This window comes from Adiantum capillus-veneris, chromosome 22, assembly GCF_014529385.1.
Source record: "Adiantum capillus-veneris isolate H3 chromosome 22, ASM1452938v2, whole genome shotgun sequence".
Classification (NCBI taxonomy): Eukaryota; Viridiplantae; Streptophyta; class Polypodiopsida; order Polypodiales; family Pteridaceae; genus Adiantum; species Adiantum capillus-veneris.
The window spans coordinates 3,056,858-3,075,547 of NC_140952.1; the positions used below are offsets into that span (position 1 = coordinate 3,056,858).

The 18,690-nt window shown below is 47.2% G+C and overlaps 1 protein-coding gene across 4 annotated transcripts in view; it reads left to right on the forward strand.

Moving 5' to 3' along the window:
- LOC147428848 (uncharacterized) overlaps positions 1–16,426 on the forward strand; it is a 52,116-nt gene extending 35,690 nt beyond the window's left edge. For all 4 annotated transcript variants that reach the window (XM_086495465.1, XM_086495464.1, XM_086495463.1 and 1 more), the window contains 2 exons: positions 14,849–15,611; positions 15,695–16,426. In XM_086495465.1, the coding sequence (XP_086351591.1) occupies positions 14,873–15,611; positions 15,695–16,092 (1,137 nt within the window). In that variant the 5' untranslated portion in view covers positions 14,849–14,872 and the 3' untranslated portion in view covers positions 16,093–16,426. The remainder of the gene's footprint in view (positions 1–14,848; positions 15,612–15,694) is intronic.
- The last annotated feature ends 2,264 nt before the right edge of the window (positions 16,427–18,690 follow it).

Consider the following 18,690-nt stretch of genomic DNA (forward strand, 5'->3'; position numbering starts at 1 on the left):
GTTGCTTTTCTTCTTACCCTTCCGCTTCTTATTGTTGGAAGAATTGGTCAAGGCTTCGGAGCAAGGTGGAAAGGTACGTAGTGTACGGTACGATTTAGGTACGTACGGAACGTACTTCCGTATTGAACCAACCTTTAGGTACGTGATAGGTACGTACCATTTGTAAAAAAAGAAAATTACACTAAATTTAAGTTCGTAGACCTTTCAAAAGAGTCTTTTGTAATCCTGGCCAATTAAAAAAGCCTAAGGCTCTCTCCCCTTCACCCTATTATCCCAATTTGAAAACGCCCCTAGCGCGAGTGGTTCGTGGAGAAAACGCCCCAAAAAATACAAATAAAAAATAAAAAATAAAAAATAAAAAAATTGCCGTATTGTACCGTACGTACGTACCGTACGCCTGTACCATACAGAATCGTTAGGTACGTACGTACGGATTCCACCTTGCTTCGGAGCCTGACTTCTTCCTCGTAGTGAACCGCTCCTTCTGGTCGAATACCATTGAAACAATCTCGTCCCAAGGGATAGCACTTGTAATCAATGAAGAGTAAAAGTTGGTGTACCGAGGAGGTAATCAGACCAAAAGTTGGATGGCCATGGCCTCTGAACTGATAAGCTTTCCCATATGAAGTATCCCTTGTTGAAGCTCCTGCATCTTGTTGATGTGATCCCACATGGAAGAATGTTTTGCATGCATCCTCAACTACACCTTGAGAGGTATCCGCTTCATTGGAGAAACTCGATCATAAAATGAAGAAAGCCGATCAACTTCGCATCTTTCATCAATCGTATGTGGCTAAAAACAGAAGGTGTACTGTTGAGGATAATGAAAGACTGGATTGGAGCATTGAGACGCTCCCATAGCTTCGCTCCTGTAGGGTCCTTTGGCTTTTGAAAGTTGCTCGAGACAAAACCTCCAAGCTCGTAAAAGTCAAAGACGGCCATCATGGTGGCTTTCTAAATGGCATAGTTGTCTCTATTCAATTGCTGATGCGAGGGAAAGGTAGTGTAGGTATCTTGATTGGTTGATCACCTACGCTAGAGTAGAACTGGACCAATCTCCTCATTCGTCGTTGACGGTGTGTTCTCCGCCGCCGGTCTCATCCTCATGATGTAATTTGTCATCACGGGCTAAACTTGTTTCAAAATCATCACTTCCCTCCATGGTGTTGGAGAATTTAAGCATGTGATAGGGCTAGGTCGAGGTAGAAGATAAAATCTGCAAATCTGCCAAGAACAACCGAAATCAGCCCCAAGAAAGTGAAAAACGCAGAAAAACCAGCAACCTGTCTCTTTTTGTCGCACAAAATCCGCACCACAAACCACACAAACGACCGATCCTATTCAAGAGCACGTCGTCGCTTTGATACCATGTCAAAGGTGCAACGGAAAATGGTGAATTGGGTGATGAAATTGTCTACATCTGTAAGCAAACAACCTCTCCGAACTGGACAGCCAATAGATTATAGTTACAAGGAATGGCCATTTTCAAGTCTCTGTTCCCCGTTCCCATCCCCATTTCCCGTTCTGGATCCCCATTCTGTGTTTCAGACGTGAGTATCCGAAACAGGGAATGGCATTTCATGTATACTACTGTTCCGTGTTCCTCGTACCAATTTCCCTTCCGGGTTACTATGCGATAGATCTCGGACCTACCACAATGGATCTCCTCGTTACCAAGCTCCTAGCATGTACCGCCCATTAAACGGGAACGTGAATACAGTGCAGGCAATGGCACACCGAAGAGGGTGTGCACATGCTAGGAATGGGGAGCGCTAGCAAGAGGGAAGGAGATTGCAAGGAGAAAACGCCAGATGGAGAGAGATCGATGTGGAGGAGGAAACACTAGAGAGAGGAGAGTCGCTGCACACCAAAACGAGAGAGAGAGAGAGAGAGAGAGAGAGAGAGAGAGAGAGAGAGAGAGAGAGAGAGAGAGAGAGAGAGAGCCCAAACGTTGGATCTCTGCACTGAACACAAAAGTACAAGAGGGGAAGGGGAGCGGGGGGTGTTACATATATAGGCAAACCTCAGGTTTGCCCTACCTCCAACAAAACCCCAAGATCTTGATAAATGGCTAATAAATATGTAAACACACTAAAAGTGACCCGACACACATATTTAGTAGCATAACTGTAGAAGACTCGAGACTCTGACCCCGGGAAACCCTAGGAACAGGGGTCCCGCCTCTGAGATACTGGAGCTACCACCGGACAGGAAACTAAACTCTAATAGTGCCGTGCATCTCTTTCAGTTCAGTTGTTCAGTTGTTTTGAAGTGCTCAAAGTTTGTTCCATCTGTTCTTTTCCGTTGACACATGGTGCCCTCTTGTTACATTACTATCTCCCAAGGCAAGGTTCAAGTTTCAAAAAGTGACGAATTAGCATATACTACGTTGGAAACTTAAAAAGAAGTCTCAGAGCCGTTGTTACAAGTGTCGAAAGCAAGGTCATTTGTTACGGGATTGAACATTCAAAGGCAAACAAAGAGCTCTTAGAAGGACAAAAGTAAAGACAAGCTTGATGAGGACAATAGTAACAATGATTCTACCAAGGACTCAACAGAGTCTATTGGTGTGGTGCTCAAGTTAATAATGGTGGGTGTGGGTGTTGTTTCCTTGCCTTTTCCTTTCTTGGCGATCTCTATCCATTTCTTGGCAATCTCTATCCATTTCTTGGGCTTGTCCGCTTTCTGCCGAGTCTTTGTAATAACATCCACCCAAGAACTCCTCATTTCTTTGTGTTGCTCCTCCCCCTCTTTGATGGCCCGCACTTGCTCTTCAATCGAGTCGAGTTTTTCAATTACTGAGGTTGAAGCTCTCTCCTTCGAGAGTGTCTCCTGAGCAAGCTCCTTCTTGAGTAATGCGATCTCCTCACCTTGGGCAGTCACACGACGAGAGAGAGAGAGAGAGAGAGAGAGAGAGAGAGAGAGAGAGAGAGAGAGAGAGAGAGAGAGAGAGAGAGAGAGAGAGAGAGAGAGAGAGAATTGAAATGTTATATTAACGTCTTCAAAAGGCCATAATGACCTATGAGACTCGAAAGTTACAAAGTGGTGGATCTGATACAAAGTCAGAGTAACAAAATAACCTAACAACAGTACAAAACGAAGATATATACTATGGGGTCCTAAGTTGATCGATGTGAACCAAGCAAAAGACTAAACAAAAAATGGGCGGTTTGTTGGGATAGCTGAATCACAAGAGATCTAGCATCGGTCGTTGGTGAATCTCATCAATTTCCTCCATGGTTAGTAGTCTGATCGGGCGTCGTGCATGCTTGGCCAGCGTGCTCCGAATTTTCTGCCGTAGCCTCCGTCGATGCTGTGTAGTTCTTTGCAGTCGCGGGCGCCTGGATTTCCCCAATTCAATCGCTTGGTCAATCAGTGTGCCTCTAGTGTGAGACAAGGGGGGGCTCTGCTGTGGGAGTGGCTCATGCGGCTGTCCTGTGTCTGCTCTGAAGAAGTCTGTGATCCGTCTTTGAGACTGGCTAGCCTCGCCATTCATCAGGCTATCTCTGTGTCTGCGCAGCTTGAGCAACAACAAACCCAGACATCTCTGATCTTCGTATCCCATGACTCTTGAGAGTGGTCCAAAACCTTCTCTGAACAAGCAATGGAAGCGGCCTCGTATCTCGTAGTAGACGGGGCAGCGACATGTATAGTGTAGCTCTGTCTTAGGTTCCATGTTACACAAGGGGCATGTCCTGTCCTCTGCTGGTACTCCGCTGTATCTCCCAGTCTCAATCCGCAACTAGTGAGAAGATGTGCGTAATTGGCCTATAGCACATCGTATCCCATGAGACAAGTGTGTATCCATGTATCTGGGTCTCGCCACAAAACCATTTTCCGTAAGCTGGAGAAGGTAGTCTTTGTAGAAAGCCATCTTCGTGCCCAATTCCTGTGCTGGCTGTATCCATGTCCTTCTGGTGTCTAGCTGCGTCAGGTCTTGGCGTATGAGCATGGTGATCTCTGACTGTGTAAGAGTGAGAGATGGTGCATCCAATGAGTAATGGAATGGTGGCAGCCGGTGAAGGGGATCGGGGAGCACCACAGACGGAGAGTGAGCGAGAGAAGGAGACACACGACACACAGATATGGGTGGGGAGACTCAAAGAGTGGCAGCTCCCCCTATACAGTATACTCACTATAAGTATAGGGTAATAGTGGGCGGGCGCCCATGACCTAGGCGACCGGTCAAGGCACATAGGCCTTAACCCCAACAACCTCCCACTTAAAGGCCAATGTGCCTTTAAGCAAGATCTACTAGTGTACAACTAATAGAAGGTGAGATATTCTCTCAACCTATGCCCATGGACTCTCGATGAGCTAGTGAATCCGGCTCTACTGATAGACAAACATCCCGTTGCGGAAGCCACACAGAGCTAGCTCCAAGCTTTGCAAAGAGTCTACAAGAGCTCATGCACTCCTGCAAGTATCTGTCTAATACCTGCAAACCTCCCCTATGCTCTATGCCGAGATCAGTCATCGAACAACTAATCAACCCTGTTGCAAATAACCATACATACTTGCAATACACTCTTCCCTCAAGCTTGGGATTGCCCCTCAAGCTTCCATGAACACAGATCTGGTGGTTGCTCACCGATCTCAAGCTTCCACCTAAAGCGAGCTCACCATAGCTGAAAGCTCACTTCTCTGTAGCACTCCATCTGTCGCGAAGCCAAAGCTCTGATACCAATTGAAGGGGATCGGGGAGCACCACAGACGGAGAGTGAGAGAGAGAAGGAGACACATACACGATGTGGGTGGGGAGACTCAAAGAGTGAGCAGCCCCCTATACACTTATGCTATGTATAAGGTATACAAGTCAGTGGGTGCCCAAACTCTGGGCGGCAGTAATTCGGTCACGGTTTGATAGGCGTACAGTTATCTTGGCACACTCACAGGAGTGAGTATTGTGATGTATGCTTGTATGGCTACGAGCTAGGTAGCCGGATTCGAGCACTAATGGCTTGAGGTTTTTGATGGCTCGAATGGCTTCGAAAGGGGGGTAAAACGTAAGGACGCCTGGTGGAAACGCTCTCGGAAAGCTGAATTTGCCGATGCTGAAGTCGAAACCCTGTTTGCACTCTTGAAAGTGCGCGCACGCGGACGCGATTTCGAGAATGAAACTGGCTCTCCGCTGTCGTCGTGATTGTGCACACACGCGCTCCCTCCGCACCTACGCTCTGATACCAATTAAAGGGGATCGGGGAACACCACAGACGGAGAGTGAGCGAGAGAAGGAGACACACGACACACAGATATGGGTGGGGAGACTCAAAGAGTGGCAGCTCCCCCTATACAGTATACTCACTATAAGTATAGGGTAACAGTGAGCGAGCGCCTATGACCTAGGCGACCGATCAAGGCACATAGGCCTTAACCCCAACAACTATTGAAGGGGATCGGGGAGCACCACAGACGGAGAGTGAGAGAGAGAAGGAGACACATACACGATGTGGGTGGGGAGACTCAAAGAGTGAGTAGCCCCCTATACACTTATGCTATGTATAAGGTATACAAGTCAGTGGGTGCTCAGACTCTGGGCGGCCGGGCAAGGCATAGGCGCCTATACCCCAACAACCTCCCACTTAAAGGCGACTGTGCCTTTAAGCAAGAGAACCTAGTCTAAAGACTACAAAAGGCGAGAGAAAATCACTCTCAACCAATGCCCACTGGCTGGCTGTGATCGTGTGCGTTCGGCTGTCCTGCTCCCGTGTATGTCCATACACCACCAGACGTACCGCACACGTATTGCAAGTATGTACGCAATACCTGCATATCTCCCTCGTGCACTATGCCATCATCAGTCAACAAACGACTGACAACCCCAATTGCAAATGCTCCCACTGTAGCTGCGATATCCGGTCTCAAGATCAACATCTCATACATGAGACCACCGAATGCCGATGCAATGCTAGCGGGCCTTGCTAGCTCTACGGAGCATGCATCAACATATATATCCCTGGCAATAGGTATCTTTGACTTATAAGGCGTGTCAGCCACATGCATCTCTTGACTGTCCGCAAAAGACGCATCAACCTGTTGGCAACCTCAGAGCAAACCAGCTGCTCTAGGTGTCTCCTGGAAGACACATCTTGCACAACTATATCCCTATGCTCACAGAAAGGAATGATTGCATAATCGCTGACATCTCAGCCTCCTCTGCAATCATCCACTGCAAACATGACCACTCAATCTATTGCGACTCACTAGAGCTCTCATGCTCTAACTCCTTATGCATAGACTCTTGCACAACGTCCTCCTGTCGTGACTCACTAGAGCAAGACCGCTCTACCTGTCTATCCTGCATAGAAGTATCTCGCACAACTGACTCTCTACTTTGCTCGGTCACTAGCAAAGCATGCATGTCTGACTCTATCACCTCTCTGTGTGACTGCTCAAGTCGTGCCCCAGCTGTGTGCACAACGAGCTCACTACTCTGCACTCCATGAAAAGCACCCTGCAACCCATAAGCAAAAGAGACTGTCCGGGTCTCTCGCTCTCTGCATGGCTGTAACAAGATTGAGACTCGACCATTTCGCACCAGTACTACGTGCAATGGGTAAACCGTAACCTGTACCACTCCTGGAACCTCTCGCAATCACTAGCGAACCCAAATGCATCACAAAATCTCGCTCTCGTAGCGAAATCTGACATCCACTATCCTGTAACTGTCTGACTGAGATCAAATCCCGTCTCAGATCTGGCACATAACGCACATGACGCAGGCTAAATCTCATACCGCTAGGCAAGGACAAACATATGTCTCCTGCACCCTGAATGTCATACACAAAACCATCAGCCATGTGCACACAACCAAGTCTCCCACTAGAAAACGTGCTAAACCACTCACGATGCGACGTGACATGGAAAGTAGCATCTGAATCTAGTAACCAAGGTGAAGACAATGTGCAATCCGATATGCAATCCATAGACATAAGATCGTCTGAAGACAAGCTAGATGTAAATGTGACATTGCCGTCACAAGCATACTCAGTAACCACCGTACTGATCTCACTAGCATCTGTCGTGCCCAAATCTGCATCACGCATCTGTCGCCTCCGTTGTCTCAAATGCCTGAAACATCGACGCCTAATGTGCCCTCTATGTCCACAATGCCAACATGTCAAGTCTCTATGCCGTCGAGACTTGCGTGTGGGACCAATCTCTCCCATGGACATAGAAGTGGGACTAGACTCCCCAGTAGACATGGATGTCGCTTACATAGCATGTAAACTCTGCCATAAAGCATGAGTTGTAGTCTCCCGCGAGACCTGCCAATAAACAGACTCAACCAGATGCAAATGAATCGTAGACATGGCTAACTCATCAAGATCCTGCCAATCATCATCATGCATAGACTTGGGCTTCGCCGATAAACCACGCAAGGGTTTATCCTGCCCCAAATCCGCCAATGCAACAAGCATATGCTCCTTCCAAGCAACAAAATCTGCACCATCAAACTGTGTCAGACCATAACGCTCGAAGTCAAATGAAAAATCAGCCATAATGCTCGCAAAAGAGCAACCAACAATGAGTAGCAAATGTTAACCAAATCAGCCCTAAACTGGCTCGAATCGCATCAACAAAAGTCTGCAAATATGGCTGTAAATCAGCCCCAAAACAGCCCCAAAATTCAGCTCTTAAACAGCTGCATAAACAAGTCACAAATGTGTCCCAGATCAGCCTACAACTGAGCCATACATGGACACCTGCAAAGAGGAAACAATGGCTGAAAATTCAGCACCCAAATAAGCCCTCAAACCTACCTGTAAACTTGTAAACCTGTAGTTGAAACCTGCTGAAAAACCTCAAGCCATTAGTGCTCAAATTCGGCTACCTAGCTCGTAGCCACACAAGCATACATCACAATACTCACTCCTGTGAGTGTGCCAAGATAACTGTACGCCGTGAGCGAATCACCAAGCCCACACTGTGCGGTATTGATGCATACACGCACAAATCTCCCACTTGTAGAGAACACCGCACGCAAATGCTGAGTGCAACCCGCAATCTCTACCTAGATCGCATAAATGATACGCATAAAACTCCTAGGAAAATTTCGCCAGAGTTTCGTCAGTAAAACGGCCACAAAACCAGTAACCAAACTGACTGCACGCTCAAAACCATGAGCAACCAAAGCGCATCAAACCGCACTCCAAATGCATACACCAATCTCCAGACTTTGCATACATCATTGCAAACACCTGCAAATCTAGTACACAAATATTTGCTCTACCTGTGACTGCCAAAAAAACATGCTCGAGGCATGCATTGTCGAGCTCAAAATGCAATCACATTAGTCTCCCTGAGCATCAAACCACATAACGCATACATTGTATCCTCCCACCTATGAGGAAACTTGCAACAAATATCACTCTCACATTTGAGAGCAAACCATGTGTGGAATCCTAGACACACAATAAACAACTGCTGCTGCAGAAAATTCAGCGTTCAGAATTTTAAAATTCTGATATGACGAGCGCGTCCGGAGCATGCCAAAACCCCAAGGTAGACTCCTAGATCACATGTATCCGAGTTTGGGTGTGAAAGCTATGCCAAAAAAGGCTGTTTTCGGCCCAAAAACGCAGCAAAAACTTGCTGCTGCTGCAGAAATTTCAGAGGTCAAAATCAGCTCAAATAGACATCACCATTGCGTCCGGAGCGTGCCAAAACCCCAAGTTACACCTTAACCTTGCATAAATCGCATTCCGTATGTAAAAGTTATGCAAAAAACACTGTTTTTGGGGCCCGAAAAATGACCTGCGGAAATGAAAATCTGCATTCTTCCTGCAAGTATGGTTGCAAATAACCATACACACTTGCAATACACTCTTCCCTCAAGCTTGGGAATGCCCCTCAAGCTTCCATGAGCACAGATCTGGTGGTTGCTCACCGATCTCAAGCTTCCACCGAAAGCGAGCTCACCATAGCTGAAAGCTCACTTCTCTGTAGCACTCCATCTGACGCGAAGCCAAAGCTCTGATACCAATTGAAGGGGATCGGGGAGCACCACAGACGGAGAGTGAGCGAGAGAAGGAGACACACGACACACAAATATGGGTGGGGAGACTCAAAGAGTGAGGAGCCCCCTATACACTTATGCTATGTATAAGGTATACAAGTCAGTGGGCGCCCAGACTCTGGGCGGCCGGGCAAGGCACAGGCGCCTATACCCCAACAGCCGGTCTATGCTGAACCCATGTGCCTGAAACCATGATGTCATCTCCCCATACCAGCATGTTGTATCTCCTTGTATGGCTAACTGTCGAGAGGATTCAAGTGCTATGCGAGCATATCTGTCTCTAGGAAGTTCCCATGTGCGGTTTATGAAGGAGACTGATCTGGTGAGCGCCTCCACCACAATTGGAGGGGCCGCTAGCTCTGCTCGGATAATGGCCCGTGGTATTGATGCCTTGGCTCTAATGAGCCGCGAGATCATAGAGACGAGAGGTTTATCCATGTTTCCCCATCCGTCTGAGCGACCCGTCCTCCCGTGGTGATCCAGTGAAGGTCCCCATATCTCGGTTCCATAGAGCAATGCTGAAGCCACCAAGATGTCAAAGAGCCAGAGCTTCGTCCGGGGTTCCTGAAACTGAACTTGCGAACACATCCTCTCCAATCTACCCAATGCTGCGTGGGCTCTAGTAAGTCTGGTTTCTGCTGCTCTTCTGAGTGAGAATGTAGGTCCGCTAAAAACCACTCCAAGGTAAGTGCAAGCGTCTGTGTACTCCACAGTCTCCTGGCCGTATGTGAGTGTAGGTGCTGACCTCCTGATCCACTGTGGGGTGGTATTAAACACCATAACCTTGGTTTTACCCAGGTTGACAGACAAACCACTTTCGTGGGCAAACGTATGCAGAGCATCCAATTGATGTTGCATTCCCTCTGGGGATTCGGAGATCAACACTATGTCATGAGCATATAACAAAAGTGGAATCCATATCCCTGCCAACTGAGCACCTTTATCCCCATCGCTATCAATGTAGTCAGAAATCTCATCCACATACATACGGAAAAGAGTGGGAGAGAGCGGGCAGCCCTACTTCACCCCAATAGTGGAGTGAACCGGTGTAGAAAGTCTCTCCGGGGTGCGTACATGCCCTACTAGTGATCTGTACAATGCCATGATCCCCCAAATGAGTTCTGTGGGTACTCCCATTTCCTGTAATTTGCGCATCAGTCTAGCTCTGGGTACCGTGTCGAAAGCTTTGCGGAAGTCCACAAAGCTACAATAGATCTGTCTCCCATGAGATCTGCCTTCCTCGATGATGGCCCTGAGTGTTAGGATATGGTCAAGAGTAGAGAAGCCTCTCCTGAATCCTGCCTGCCTAGTTGCACGTATTCCTTCCCTCTCTGCCCATCTACTCAGCTGTTGCTCAAGAATGGATGCATACAACCGTGCCAGTTTGTGCACAATCATAATAGTGCGATAATTCCCAGGCTCCATGGGCCCTGGGGTCTCCTGATTTGAAGATAGGTACGATTGTAGATAGGCTCCAAGTGTCCGGTAGGCCCTCACACATGGCACGGTTAAACATAACTGCTAGAAGCTCTGCTAGTAGGTCTTTGGCATGCTTGAAATGCTCAGCTACTAGGCCCTCATGATCATATGCTCTCCCAGTCTTCATCCTGTCAATGGCTTTCTTCACCATTTCAGCAGTGAAAAAGACACATGTATGTGGGCATGGGTCGGGGGGGTTGGGGAGGGGCGGCTGTCCAGGTACTGTGTACAAAGATGATGCGTACTGACCCCATGTCTCTGTGGAGGAAATAGTAGGGGGGGGGGGATTGCTCATGAAAGAGCCGCCACGCCTCACGCGAGTCTTGACTCAAGAATAGCTGATATAGATCCTGCTCGAGTCTAGCCAAGAAAGCCCTCTTCTTCCGCCGCACCAGGCATCGGAAGTCCATCTGTGACTGTCTGTGAGTGACGTCCCCCAATAGCACCTCCCTCTGAAGTCTGGCTCTAGTCTGGCGGCACTCCTTATCGTACCAGCTGTTCTGAGGCATGCTCCCAAATCGGCGGCTCTGCTCAGGCTGGGTTTGTGGGTATGCTTCAGCTGCTGCCTCATGTAATGTCTGTGTCAGTATAGTAGTTAGCTCCTCCAGAGGTCGCCCCGGGTCCTCAATGCATAGGCGTTTGTAGATTCCGTCCATGTATACAGAGTCCGTCTCCCTCGTGAATGTGTAGCGAGTAGGGGCTGCTACTCGTGGCCTATGTGCTACATTGAAATGGAAGGAGATGGTCATTGACACCAGAGCATGATCCACCGCCACCCTGACCGGTCTCGGCCCAACTGTGAGATCGTGGATACTAGAGATGAGATTCGGTTGTGCCATGACATAGTCCACCGTGCTGGCTCCATGTTTGTGTGGGAAGCATGTAAAACCTCCCGCAGCAGGAAATCTCTGTAGGCCGTTCAAGATGGCCAATCCATGTGCAGTGCCCATGTCTATCAGGTGTCGCCCATACTCAGTATATTCCATATCGTGTGATAGTTTGGAAAGACCCGTCTCTGCCACATCTATCTCTCTTAGCATCTCCTCTGAAGTATCATAAAACACTGCCTGGTGATGGGCAATCCTAGCATTGAAGTCCCCGAGGATGATAATGTCACCGTCCCTAGAGAACTCCCATATGTCATCATCCAAAATAGAGAAAGGGGACCGTCCTCTGGGTGGTGCATAAACTGATGTACTCGGGGGAAAGTAACAAATAGCTAGATAGAGGTATCTGCCTGTCTCTGCTTTTCAGTCTCACCCACATGTAGAGAGAGAGAGAGAGAGAGAGAGAGAGAGAGGCTATATGCATCTGGATCTTTGTTCAGGTCTCATTTCTCTTATTCCGAAAGGGGGTGACACCACTCAGCTTTGCAAGTGGAGACCGATTACCCTACTCCCTTCGGTCTATAAGATATTAGCGTTGCTGATCAGCCATCGCTTGCGACCGTTCTTACCAGATATTATCCACAGTTCTCAGACGGGCTTTGTCATGGATCGATGCATACTGGATAATATCTTTACTTTTTATGAGGCAGTAGAGTGGGCCAGATCATCTTCTGAACCTCTCGCTTTCTTCATCCTTGACTTCGAGAAAGCATACGATCGTGTTGAGTGGGACTTTCTCGAAGGATCATTAGCCAGGATGGGTTTCCCTTCGAGATGGATATCAGGCATTTCCGCTCTCTTCAGGACTGCCAGCAGTGCTATTACCATTGGTGGTCGTGTCAATCGCAGTTTTGAGCTCTCTCGATCTGTCCGTCAGGGATGCCCTTTAGCAGCATATCTGTATCTGTTTGTGGGAGAGACTATGTTTGACTTTCTTCGTGCTCAGAGTCATGCATTCCGTGGCTTGACCATGCCAGTACCTTCAGCTCCGGACCTTATCGATCAAGAGTTTGCTGATGACACTATGCTGATGTTGCGCTATTTGCTAGCAGCTCTTGATGCCATGCGGGGAGCCCTGGAGGTTTTTTGCACTGCCAGTGGAGCACGCATTAATTAGCATAAATCCTATGGGTTATTGGTTGGCAGTGATGACATACCTACTTGGGGGGTAACTGATGGTTTCACATGGCTGCAGCCAGGTCATACATGCAGATATTTGGGCTTTCAGATTGGATTAGACGTTTCCTCACAGTAGCAGTTTGCACCCGTGCTGCAGTCTATTCGCAGGAAGCTTTGTCATTGGTCTTCACGTCACCTGTCGTTGGCTGGCCGTGCATTGGTCGCCAACCAGGTCATTTTGGCTACAGTATGGTATACGGCCTCCTGTTGGATGCTGCATTCTAGAGTGATAGCTCAGCTCCGCAGACTCGTGCGGAATTTTTTATGGAGTGGCACAGATGGGACTACTGATACTCGTGCTTGAGTTTGTTGGTCTACGATTATTCGTCCTAGATCAGAGGGTGGCCTTGGCATTATTGATCCAGAATTACAGAGCCGCGCCCTTCTTACCAAGCTTATTGTTCGGGGTCTTTTTCCCGGCCAAGAACCTTGGAAGATTCTTCTTCTGGCCGCTCTTTCCACAGCGACTCCGCGCCACGGCACTAGAGATGGCCATACTTGGCAAGCAGGGTATCGTTTTCTCTTTACGGATGCCCCCTTGTGCACCAGCACTCGCTCACCCTTCATCCGATCGCTCCTTCAGATTTGGGTATCCATGCGACGAGCTATCAAACGCTCACCTCTCTCATGCCGTGAGGAGATTGAGCGCCAGCCTCTCATTTGGAATGATGCAGTTCTTGATTCTTCGGTTAATCCATCCCGTCAGCTTGGAGAGCGGACTCACATAGATTGGGCTGCTTGGGACACTGGCCCTGCTGCCTCTATGTGGCTATTTCATGAGACACGTATGTTGGATGCAGATTTTGTGGCGGAACATTATGACATTGGTCGCGGGGTAACAGACAGACTGCTTGAGATTGGCTCTGCCATTCCTTCACATTGGGACGCAGTCATGCGAGGCACAGCTCAGATGCCTCCACATTGTGGCTGGGAAGGCCTCTTTACTCAGAGCACTCTCTTATTAGTTCGTTTCGACACCATGCTGTTCACAGTTGATACTGACTACTCTTCGGGGATGCATGCTAGGTTGACATATGCTCCTACCTCTCCACGCCTTGTCTACCCCGGCGCTCTATGGGAGGCCATACGAGTAGTTGGCTCCCGCGGGAAGCGTCGTCGTGTTGACCCCCGTTTTGCTCCCGCTCATGCTGCACTTTGGAGGCTTTGGGTGTGGGAGGGTCGTGCCCTATCTCAGCTTTATTGGGACCCAGGAGAGTGGCATTGGCCTCACTCTAACCCCACCGGCGTAATTGGAAGATTCGCTTTGATGAGACAGCACCCAGAGCAGCCCACTCGTATGCGTTTCTGGTTACATTCAGGTCTCTCCCATGCCTATCTACAACAGTTTTGGTCAGCCATCTGGGATTTACATGTGGCTCGTCGTATTTCCTTTTTCCTGTGGATGACTGCACATGCGGGACTTCCAGTTGGGACTTGATTAGCTTCTATGGGTCATGATCCGTTATGTACTCGTTGTTCTTTGCGCCTACCTGAGTCACCTGCACACTGCCTTTGGTCATGCTCGTCTTCTCATGCAGTTTGGCTAGCAGTTTGCTTTTTACTTAGCAGAGCTGGTGTTCATCATGGATTTCTCACTTGGGGATCTGTCTCCTGGTTGATGCCGATGCCCGGACCGCATCTTTTCTATGAGGGCTCAGACACAGATCCAGCTCTTATGCTTACCATGACTGGTTACCGGCGAGGGACTTTGGCTATGTTACCACAGATTGCTTGGCAAGGGGATCCTCAGACACGAGATGAAATCTTCTCAGTCATCACTAGCATTGCACTCTGGAATGTTTGGAGAGCTCGTTGTCTTCATATTCTCAGTGCGGCTTCCCAGCTCCTACCAGTTACCCTCACTGCCATTTGGCTGGACATAATTCACACCCTCATTTGGCAGTGGGATTCTTCCTCAGGTACATCTAGAGCAGCCGAGGCTCGTCGATTTGACTTCCTTCGGCGTTGGGCCCGATCTCCACTCTTCTTCGCACTTACAGGTGGACAGATTACATGGCATTATGCACCTCCTCAGTGGTTTCTCCTCCACTCCTCATACAGACCACCATGAGCTTGTTCTAGTCGAGTTGTCACTATAGTGGCTCTCAACCTTACATTCAGCTTGTACACCCCACGTGATAGGCTATTTTGGCATCCGCTGGGGATTATCTTGTACTCAGTAATATATAGCCCTGCTTTTTCCAAAAAAAAAAAGAAAAAAGAGAGAGAGAGAGAGAGAGAGAGAGAGAGAGAGAGAGAGAGAGAGATGGGCTCATTTTTGCAGGTTTGGTTGGCACTATCTGGCACAATGAATCATCCTCACTCTGTCATGAGCTTCGCTTCACTCACAGGATCTCCTACAGGCCAGACGTTGCACCCCAGCCATTTTTCCTCGGTGTTCCCAGACTGTCCTAACGAGCCTTCGCTAGACTTGAATTTTGTGCAAAAGCTGTCACAGAATAGCCAAAAGGCACAGAATGAGTTTGAGCTAGGCCACAGCTTCCATCCTCACCACAATGAAAACAGTCCAAACTCTCAAATGGAGATAATAGCAAAGGTTGTACCTGAGTCCGTTGTATTTAATGATGGCCAGGATAAGATGGCTATTGACAGTGTGCCTGTCAAAGCGGCACCACGGTCTCGCTGCCACTGGTCTCATGGTGAAGTAATGGCCCTGTTTGATGCAAAGAAAGCAGAAGCTGATAGATTTGATGTTGAGATGCCTGGAAAGAAAATCAAGTATTCCTCTGAACGGTGGGATGAGGTGGCTGCCTTTGTAAAAACTAGGGGTTGCACTAAACTTGCGTCTCAGTGCAAGGATAAGTGGGAAAAGATCTGGCCAGCTTTTAGGAAAATTTTTGACTGGGAGAAGCAAATACCTGTTGGCAAAGCAAGCTTCTGGACAATGTTGGGTGATGAAAGAGAGCAGGAAGGGTTTCCTCGTGGTTTTGACAAAGAGCTATATGATGCAATGGCGGCTCGGTTTGGCTACATCAAACCTATTGACCTGGCATCGATCGTGGTTGACTCATCTAATGAAGACTCAGGTTTGTGAATTGCTTGTCAAAAATGTGTCTTTGCATTGAACATTATCAGATTTTGTGATTTGTCTCTGCTTTTGACTTCACAGTGGATGTGGCAAACTTTGGTAACGATTCTGCGTTTAATGAGCCTGAAGTCTTTGAGGATGGCCCATCTGTGGTGGATGACTTAGCACCTGTGGCAGCTGGCCAGAAGCGAAAAAGTCCCGCTTCTGGCTTCAAAAATCAGGGCGACACTGGTATAGATGTGAGGAAGGAGAATGGGTCTTCTGCGAAGGTTCCAAAAGATCCTCAGCTAACGAAAAAGTTAGCTGAATTGGCTGAACGCAAGCTTGCATTAGAGGAGAGAAAAATCAGGCTTGCGGAGAAGAGGTTCCTTCTTGAAGAGAAAAAGCTAGAAGCGACTATTGAGATTGGCAAAGGTTTAATCACATCAATGGAGAAGATGACCCAGACAATCTCTAGTCTGGGAGCTCACAAACGGTGACACAACCTTGTGGTTCTCAATCATATAGGTGAATTTGGGCTCTTCCTGGATTCATCTAGGTATATCTGTCATATAGTGCTGATTACGTCACGGCAATAGAAATGAGGGCCTTACGCTATTCATTGGTTTGTAAGAAGGGGCTCTAGAGCAGCGTGGTGAAATCAGTTACATAGCATAGCAGCTAGTGTAGTGTTTCATGCTGGCCCTGATGTATGTAGATTGAATCGGAACCAAACCCTGGTTCCTTGTGCTGTAATGTGAAACCAGCTAAACCTGCTTCTGCGGCAGTGTGTTGGTGCCTGTAAGGCGGAGACGATGGTCTCATTTTGTGGTCGTCACTTCTTTTCTGCCGTGCCTGATGTTTAGTTTCATTTATGCGTAAACTGCACTTTTTTTCATCCTTCTCATTGTTAAATGGTATAACCACGGATTATACTTTATTGATTGTTTTGTTGTTTCATGTAATTACATGTCCTACTTATGGTGGTCACGTCCTTTGTGCAATCCAACAGAACCATAGATAATACAGGAGGACCGAGCATGAACACAATGTGTAGTAGATATGCGAAGTATGCAATAGGTAGGTGTGGTAGCTTTACACCATGAACATATTACAAACCATGGCTTGAGAGAGCAGTAGTAAGTGGTTGTTCTTGTAGTGGTTGAGCAAGGTTGTATGAAAGTGATGGTGGATCTTGGAAGGGGGATGGTGTGATCATATAGATGTAATTATTTCTTGTGATTCTTTGTTATGCTGTTGAGTTGACTAATGAAGTGTATAGCTGTCTTTCCTACATATGTGTAACTGTACATGCTGCATGGCTTTAATAGTTGGCAACCACGCAGAGGGGATCTCCTCTTTAGATTAAGGTTCAATGTTTGTGCAGCATTATTTTAGACAGCCTCTCTTAGGTTACTTTAACTTGCTTTCTTTAGAGTAGGATGTTGCCCATTTGCCTTCTGCTCAACTTGTGATGCAGGCAGCTTACAGCCTCTGGCCGATTTTGCTTAGCTTAGCTTGTCACAAGATCTATCGCGTTGAGGAGCTTTGCTAGTGCTTGTTGACTTTTTTAAGTACACCAGGTTTGGATTGTGCCTGGTCTTTTGATGGTGAGATTACATGTTTGGCATCTAGGAGTGCAGTTTACTTTTAAGGAGGTACTGCTAACAGCGATGAAAGAAAGGGTGAGGGCAAATCTTTGAAGGAGCCACCTGTAGATTTTACATGCATAGTTATCATCTTGTACATAGACGAATGTACAAGGGAACACATGTATATAGTTGCACATGTTAACATGTGTAGTATGTGCATGTATATGTGATGGTGAGAAGTAGCATAAGGCTATGTATATTACTCGAGCTTGAGACAACTGTAAACTGATGATCCTTGATCTATAACTTGAAGTCATCGTTGCAAGTCTCATCGGACTCGACTAGTTAATGATGTTACCTCTGCCTTCAAAATTTCTTTCTTTCTCGTCATTTCCATCTATTATTGTATTTTTTCTCTATCCTTGTCCATCTTCATGACTTCAAGTATGTGGTGATTTGTAGCATTGATATTGCTATTAACCAGCTTTCTGTAAAGCTTTGTGTTGGTTGCTTCAAATGCTTTGGAAGCCATACTACAATTTCTTGAAATAAAACCTTCCAAAGCCTCTTGATTTCATGCATTAGCCGTGTAGGGCTCAATGGCCTCACATGTATGGCAGTGTTGGGTTGTCTACATCTATATGTGTGTGTGTGGTTTTGCCGGGCTTGGGTACTAGTGTTTTGGGTTGTTTGAGTCCCCAAAACATGGTTTTCAATAAGTGTGTGTGTGTGTGGCATTGTATGGATGTGTATGCTTGCCATGAGTGAGTGAGTGAGTGAGTGAGTGCATATGGTTGTTTATGAGGCTTGTAGATAGTGGATCTGCCCCCAGTCGGGAACTCAGATTAGTAGCAACATTGGTAAATATTGAGCCAATTATTGCGATAATTGCATAGTGGATAGTCAATCAGAGGCCTATCCCTAATTAGGACCCATTACTCTTTTGACGGGATCTAATGTGATTTATTGGATCTATTGTTGTCTATTGCTAATCTTGGTGCTCGTCGTGGTGAAGTTGGCTTGCATGAACTGGTTTAGCTGACTCTACCAACTCAACTTGGAATAGTTGTTATAAGGGATCAATTGATTCCATTTTGGCGTTCATGATGGTTGAGCAAACTAGCTCTTGATAGTGAATGTATCTTCCCGTTGGGTTTTTAAAGTTAGTTGGATTCAATCGTGCCGAGCATCAGACTGCGACATGAGTGGAGAATATCCAAGAGACTTATTGAAGATCATGATAGAGGTTTTGATACTGGAACGTTACTATGGATATGCTAATGTTCAATCACAAAACCAGCATTCTCCCAAATCAGTATCTGACTTCATGATTTGTCAGAAATATGTGGCATGGTCTGGTTCCTCTCAGGCTGTGCGCTTTTTCCAAAGTATCCAATCACATTGGAATTCTGGTCTACCTTCCTTCAATTCAGGAATGGTGAGTTCAACCAGCATCAGGATCTTGATGCTGGTCTTTCCGGGTATTATGATGTTGCAACCTCAAAT